This window comes from Phaethon lepturus, unplaced genomic scaffold (assembly GCF_000687285.1).
Source record: "Phaethon lepturus isolate BGI_N335 unplaced genomic scaffold, ASM68728v1 scaffold4437, whole genome shotgun sequence".
Taxonomy (NCBI): domain Eukaryota; kingdom Metazoa; phylum Chordata; class Aves; order Phaethontiformes; family Phaethontidae; genus Phaethon; species Phaethon lepturus.
This window is the reverse complement of record NW_010551006.1, coordinates 47,361-55,432: the sequence shown is the minus strand read 5'-3', so window position 1 is coordinate 55,432 and position 8,072 is coordinate 47,361. Positions and strand designations below refer to the sequence as shown.

Below are 8,072 nucleotides of genomic sequence, written 5' to 3'. Positions count from 1 at the left end.
AGGTTTTACTGTACTTTTAAATAAATTAATATGTGTATTTATATACAGAATTTAAATTTGTGCCTGCACTTACAGAAATAGAACGATGATTTCTCCTGATTATAAGGCTAGTAATTTGTAATCTGAATAAAAATATTTCAGGTGAAAAGGATAGCATAATAACGAAATATCCTACTGCCAGGAGAAAAGGGCATACAATTATGATTTTATTTACTGTAATGTCACTCTGCATGCTACTTTCAAAAATATTGTTTATGTAATACCTATTATTTTATTCTTCAAGGTCTCTGGGATGCATTTTATATGAGATGTGCTGTATGAACCATGCATTTACTGGACACAATTTTTTGTCTGTTGTGTTAAAAATTGTAGAAGGTGATACACCTTCTCTCCCTGATAGATATCCAAGCAAACTGAACGCTGTGCTGTGCAGGTATGTTATTTTCTTGCTTAGCATGTTTTTAAGTTAATTTGGAAATTGCTTAATTATGACTTTTGGTTTTTAATGTTTCAGCATGTTAAATAAGAATCCTTCATTGAGACCAGCAGCAGCAGAGATCCTAAAAATCCCTTATATTGATGAACAACTAAAGGTATATAAGAAAAAGCAATATCTGTACACTTACCATTTGAGTATGTATTTTGTAAAAGTAGAATGGAGGCAGAGAAAATGTACTGAGTAAAAATAGATAGCAGTTCATAGGAACATTAATCCAGGGGACTTTCAGAGCTAAATTACCAATATGACTGAGATAGCGAGGCAGTGAGAAATGAAGCCCTTGTCACTTTGCGTGCTGAATGTATGCCCTTTTAAATGTTATGAGCAATAAGGAGAAAGGGCATTTATGTGTAACAAGTGCAGCTCATTCAGGCCTGGGTTCCTATAATCTCTAAACTGTTCTGGTTAGTCATAGTTTTAATGAAAAACAGTGCATCTTGCTCCTTTGGTCCCTGCTTCAGTGTATATATTATTTGGTCTTCTAAGAAGGTGGAAAAGGAAACTGCTCAGTCAGTTTTTACAGGACTGTGTTGGGTCATAGCTGAAGTCTGGATCACTTTTGCCACAAGTGTTGATACCACTTACATTTTATTTCCTTGCAGAATATACAGTACAAGTTCACAAATATGACTCTGAAAGACAAGGCACTTAACTGGCAGAGAGAAGCTGCTCCCATTTTTGATGCCGTGTAAGTATTTTAAAGTGGTTTATGGGCAGCAGTATATGAAATTACAGTGTTGACAAATAATATGTTGTAAACACTTGTGTTAATCTCATAGTGCTTTATATTTAGAGGTACCCATTCCCCAGAAATGCAGAAGAGCAACCACATTAGTGAGATGCATAATTAAGATTTAGGGGGGGAAAAAAAGGATTTGCAGATCAAATGTTTTTATTCTATAACTGTGGAAATTGTGCATGCATGTGTCGTATATACATATGTTAATTTCTTACTAATTGGTATGTAAATTATAACCTTTTTCTTTACATTTTGAAGGTTTAGATCATCATTTTAGTTATGTCATGGTCATTTATAGTGCTGGTGCTTGTGTACCTACTAATTATTGAACGTGAAAGCTATGTTTCCTAAATTACACCAAAATAAAACCATATACACTTAAACTAATATTCAGATAATATGTCCATAGGATACTATTATATTTGTCTTGTAACTATAGTGAGAAATTAAGGCTAATGAAGTTTCTTGGCTCTTATATCAGTAGTGCCTTCGCATATGATCTCTCTTTTAGGCACTGAATATGTATTAAATTAATTAATTGCATTAAATTACAATGCTACGATGATTAAAGCAAATGTCAGCATGGGCAATTTCATTTTGTCTTTGTAAATTAGCTCTGCAGTTTTGATGGCAGCTGGCCCTCTTCTTTTCTTCCTGTCCCTGAGTTTTCTGTATATGGTTTTGCTCTGTTAGGAACTAGCACGCTCAAAATCAGGAGTTTGTGATCCTGTGCAGATGCAATGGACATCCTTGTTTCTTACTTTCTCTAAATAACCGTCAAGACTTTAACACCAATGTGAAATTTCTTTTGAATTAACGGTGACAAAGAAGCTTATGCTCCAATCCAGAATTAGCAGTGCCTTTGAGGCAATAAGCATTTCCCCTTCGTTTTTTGCGACCTCTGCTTTTGGAGAGCACCCACGGTTTTGCAGCTGTGGTCACTTTGCAGATGTTGCCAATCCTGCTGTTTGCAAGCATCCCTTCGGGAGAGGTGTCTAGCTTCAGCTTTTCCAAATAAAGTGTTATTTAGTATCAGTGGTAGGAAGAAAGCAGAGCAAAGACAGTGGAATTCAACACAGCAAAATCTTCTGTACGTCTTTTTTACCCAGTTTAGCTACTGGGAGTGTATCTGTAAAGTTCTCATCTCTAGAAATTGTGTTTTGTGTTTCCACCCTGTCACTTCTGTGCCTGCGCTCTCACATTGACAGATGAGTCTCTGTCTTTTTATCAGATCAAGCTTCTCTTTTTTGGTGTAAATAGGTACCTTTAGTATAAATAGGTTGTTGAACTTTGCAAGCATAGATATAAAACACAACAGTAAATGATCGTGTATTGGCTAGTAACAGCTATCTAATAAATAACAACAAACGGAGCTGCCTGAGACTCCTGTCAAGTTTTTGGTCTTACTATTCTGTATGATGGCTTTTGCTAGAAATAACCCTTTGCTAGTATACTGGAAATACAAGAGTCAGACAGGTAGATATGCAATAGCTGGGAAATATTAGATGTATCTTTTGTCTATAGCTGCTGTTTTCAAGCTGATTCAATTAACTCTGAGTGGATTCCTGCCTCTTCAAATTAGATGTAGTTAACTGCACAGATGTTCCGAGAAGGTATGCCTTAAATAGTTTTGGGGCACTGAAATCTTGCCCAAATATTATGCCAACTCTATCTGAATTATATGGACTATTTAATAGTTATTGAAACATGAAGTATGAGAATCTTCAAGAAACTTTCAATCCATGCCTTTATTTTGAGGGTAGAAGATTTCAAATTACCTGTATGCACCAAAAGATTATAGATGCTTTGAGGAAGCAATTTTTTTACCTGCGAAGTACATACCCAGACTTCAAATATCACCATGCTTCTAGAACAGACTGATAAAACCACTTTCTATTATTTGTAACATATACTATGTTCCATACCTGATCCATTGTCATTAGTTTGAATATGTTGAGCCTCATCACCTTCCAAATGGACACCATATATTGACAGAGCTAGCATATGAGGAGGACATGAATGCATATCCCAGAGTCTGTAACTATTTTTGTTTGAAAGCAAGTCTGGTCTGTAGTCTCCAAGAGAAAGAGCAAGTTCTAACTACAAAAATCACATTCTTATACATTTGTCAAAAGAAAAGAGAGAGTCAGCTGCTTCTGTGCAGGGTTTTAGAGCTCCTAAAAAATTGTGGAGCAACGAGTAGCAATTGTTTTTGTTAAGCATGGAAATTTATCTTGAGGTTTTCAAATTCAGGGCATCAATTTGAGAAAAACATCCTAGGAGAAGCTTCACTATAAATTATCTTCAAATGTGCTGCAGTCTGATTATTTTTGTCTAAATGTTTGGAATATGCATAAAGTCATAATCTTGTTCTGACTTTCATTGTATTTATGAGAATGTTAGCTGTCTGTATTGCTACTGGTAAGCAAAATGCCAAATAATTTCTGCAATCCCAGATCTAACGAGGTGGACAAAGTGAAATAAAAATACCTGAAAAATGGTAGAGAGCAGAAAAGTGGAGGAGAAATAATTCAAACATAGTGAATTTCCCACATTTGCTCTAATGTAGCGATACTCTAGTCTGAGTCAGTGTACAAGGAGCTGCTTGTTATGGGTGTCCTCCCCAGTCTTTGCTACTTTATATTTATGATTGTTTTTTCTTACCAGGAATTATTTTTGCCATGTATAGTTGAGTCTAGTTTCTTCTAGTAAAGGCCTCTAATGGCTTACTTTCTTCCAGTCCCATGCAAGTCATAAATTTTAAATATTTAAGTGAGCATAAAGCTGTACAATTTCAGTTTCAACTTGGATGAAAAATGGCTTTTTTTCCCAAGAGGTTCTTATAATTTAAATTAGAGTTTTTTACAGGGGACAAGAAATAGGTCTACATTATTCATATTTGAAGAGTTAGTTCCATTCTTATGAATAATTGAACTCTTCTTGTCTTTGTCCTTAGTCTTTTATACTTCACTATCTTTACACTATTTCCCTCTATAATCAACATTTGAAAAGCATATTGAAAACTTCTCATTTATTAAAATCCTGATTTCAAAATGATAGTCCAGAAGGAGTGTTGCCATTTGTATGGTTACAAAACTGGGCTCTTAAATGATCAGAAGCAAATTTATCTCATAAGGGCAAAAATAGTAATTTGAAATTAATACTTTATGTCATAAATATAAACAATAGAAAAATTAGGTGTAAGTGAAATATGACTGCCAAGGCATTGCCAACTATGGTTTCATTTTTGTAATTACTGTAGGATGCGAGATAAAAATCTGAGATTAATATCCTTTTTCTAATATAGGACTAATATTGCTCTTCCGTGTTGATAAATACAGCTGAGATACATATATCAATAATTCATGTTCAGCTTTCAGAGATGGTCTATGGAGACGGTTTCACCAGTGGATTGTTGTTATTGATTAGGACCAGAAATTCAAGAGGGCAACATAATAATTGTATCTGTCATTAAAGACACATTAATATTCTTTTATTATAGACAGCTTGTAACAATCAATGTAAAATATATGGGTGATATTGTTTTTTTCTCTGGTTCTCATTTAAAGACTGCCTTTGTACTTGTAATATGCTCAGTAATGAAGCCTGACAGGGTAAATATTTCACTGTGCTTCAACATTTATTGTTTTAAGGAGATGAGTTTACCTTTTTCCATTCTCACCTGAAATGCCTGAGATCATTCATGTTCTTCATGAATCTAAATTTATATATTTCAATTTAAGAGGCATTTGCTTTTCAAGCTAAAGTCTATTTAGTCTGTTATAGTACCTGTGACTTTCTAATTATTCCATTTTATATGTCACTATGTTTCAATATCAAATCAAAATACTGATATTTACGTTTTTATATGATGATGGGCTTGCATGCATTCAATTTCAGGCAGAGGAAAGTTCATTTACAAACTCTGCAGGAACAGTCTGAGGTACAGAAAATGACACCACGGGAACGAATGAGGCTGAGGAAGTTACATGCTGCAGATGAGAAAGCACAGAAGTTGAAGTAAGTTGAGCATAATATTAGCACTGTGTCCTAACAGTTTTCTCCATCCAACAGTCTAACGAGAGAGTTGGAACTGTCAAGGTAAAAATAAAAATAGAAGGGGTCTTCAGCTACTCAAAGTGAATAGGGATTTTGGATAAGCTAAATCACAGTAATTATTCATGTAGAAAAAAAGAGTCTTAACATTAGTGCAAAACCGGTACTTTGAGCATTGTGTTTCTGATTAATGAAGTATATGAGAGATTTTCACGTGTTGCAACAGGAGATCTTTTTTTAATGACTTGTCATTTTAAGGATTGCACAGTCTGAGGAGTTGGACATTTAGTTACAATCCAGCTTTTGTCAGTTGTTTTGGCCTAAGAGATTTTCCAATAGAGGTTAATAGCTCAGAAGATAGTCTTGTCAAATGCGGGGAATGGACATGTTATAAGGCTTTATGAGTCATCGGTTTTTTAATTGAATAAGACATAATAAAAGGGGGTATTTGAAGGAGGAGTACCACCATTTCTGAGTGGAATATGAGAAACAGCTGGAAGGCTATGTGTGTATGCATGGATTCTTTTTTAAAAAAGAATATACTGTTTTCATAACACACGTTTTTTTACAAAGTGCAATGTAAATTAACAAATGTTTGTTCAGTTATTTATAGAGGATAAGAGAGGGGATAATTATTTTTCATCATGAGAATCAGCATCTTAACGCTGTTGTGACAAAGCAGGTTAGCAATTCAGTAGGGCAATGACGTCCTAGTACAGAAAAATATTGCGAGGTGATATGAAATCTGAATTTATGGCCTCAGAAACTCTGCAGCTACATATACCTGCAAATTAATAACAGCTGCAGTTGAGTGAAAATGCTCAGTAAGATCACATCCTAGCATTACTTGTGCCAAATTGCAATGCCCATATCCAAAGGCTACAAACAAAAAACTAAAGGTCTTAATCATCTTTTGGAAGATATGTCTTCTCAGCATGTATGTCTATCTGACACTTACCATTGCATTTGATACTGGAGATGGTATGTAAATTTATTCTCATTTAAAAAGTATCGTCTTGAATTGAAACCACTATATAAATTTTACACCTCTTCTAATATGGTAGGCCAATTTTTGTACTTATATGAAATTTATAAATAAGAAGTGTGTTCCTTTTACTTTTTTAAAATGGACAGATATTAGGAAATAATACTAATTGCAGAATAGTTCTAGTTAGCTTTTAATTTTCTTTACTTTCTTGCATTTCACTGTTTTCTGTTTAGATTTTCATGTTTTTTCTCCAGCAACAAAATTAAATAGATTCATTTTGTAATATAAAGGCAACATATTAATATTCACATCTTGTTCTCAGTCATGAATCTTTAAAATGGATCTATATTCAGCTCTGGGTTATTGCCAGCTCATATTGCTGAAAGTATTTGAAACAGTGCAAAACCAGTACCTTCTCAGACTGGAGACCTGCTTTCAGCAGTGCAAATCTAGAGATAGATAGGTAGGGAATATAGTAATGGAAACTGGAAGAGCTGCTTAATGTGGCACCTGGTTTAAGTAGTCCTGTACAGAAAAACACAGTTACCAACCCATACCCAGGTGAAGTGTTTCCTAGCATGCAAGTGTTGCATACCTGTCTTCAGCTGAAAGGTCCCTGGACTACACGGTGGAATAAAGTCCAAAGTATTGGACTTTATCCAATACAATCTTTGGAAGAAACAAAAAACACTAGGACTAATAATTTGCCATTTGTCAATTATATTATGCAAGCTGTGAAAGAAAAATATAATAGTGTTTGGAAATAAGGCCTGAAATCTCTTTGTGGCTTCACTAAAACTAACCTCACCTTCAGTAGATGCCATGAATGTTTGGCACCATGGGAGTCTAATTATGGAATTTGTTTTTCCACATTACTTTTAGAAGATCCCTTTGTGCAGTCTCTGATGTTCCTTCCTAAACACAAGTATTCTGTATTTACAGACAGCTGGCAGAAGAAAAATACCAAGAAAATATCAGAAGAATGCAAGAATTCAGGTCCCGTAATTTTCAGCAGCTGAATGTCAATGTCCTACATGTAAGTATGGGCTGTTGTTTCAGAGGTCTCATTTATGCACATTCAGTGTACACCAGTTCTCTGTTTTCCACATGCTTTTTTAGCACTAGAGTCACAATCTTGTTCTAAGACTAATAACTTGGAAGTGCATCAAAGTCTGGACCGCTTAGCTGAACCTGTGGATCTGTGATGAGGGAAAGTGCTTTCAGTTATTCAGATAGGGTTCAACAAACTCTATTCATTGCACAATTTTCTTGTATGAAGTCACCCTTAAATCTAAATCTGCTCTCTGAAATGTACTTACTGACAGTCTGTATGACATCAGAGTTCAAAATACATTCATTTTCTTGGTAAGTTTAGAATTGTAATCCTTTAAACACTCTAATTTGGCATGGCTGTGGGTTCTTTTCATTTGATTAGTTAAGAATATTAACATTTCAACTGGCTTTTTAGTGAGAATGAAGTCTTGGAATGACTCCCAATGCAAGCTGTCCTTTGCTTTTAAGCTATCTGCAACAGAAGATAGGCCTGTTCAATTCTAGCCCTACATTTTACTGTAGAAAAAACAATGTCAGTTTGGAAATAGTGAAAACATCACGGAAATAATGAGGTTTTGGTTAGTGCTTTGACTTCTACCTTTTCTTTTCCATGCAGTCTAGTTTCTATTTCCCGTTGTCTCTGCTCATGGCTGAGTCACTACTGATCATTTACAAAAAAGTTAGGATTTTTTTTAGTGTTTGGCCTAATACAAGTCCCAGCAGTTGTGTAGATCAGG

General features: G+C 34.8%; 1 protein-coding gene across 1 annotated transcript in view; it reads left to right on the top strand.

Annotated features, from left to right (window-relative positions):
• Positions 1-283: 283 nt before the first annotated feature.
• LOC104623577 (serine/threonine-protein kinase Nek11-like) overlaps positions 284-8,072 on the top strand; it is a gene marked incomplete at its 5' end in the record, with an annotated part of 39,002 nt that continues 31,213 nt past the window's right edge. Inside the window, 5 exons of the mRNA XM_010290709.1 lie at positions 284-433; positions 515-593; positions 1,102-1,187; positions 5,139-5,258; positions 7,225-7,318. Coding sequence (XP_010289011.1) covers positions 284-433; positions 515-593; positions 1,102-1,187; positions 5,139-5,258; positions 7,225-7,318 — 529 coding nt within the window. The remainder of the gene's footprint in view (positions 434-514; positions 594-1,101; positions 1,188-5,138; positions 5,259-7,224; positions 7,319-8,072) is intronic.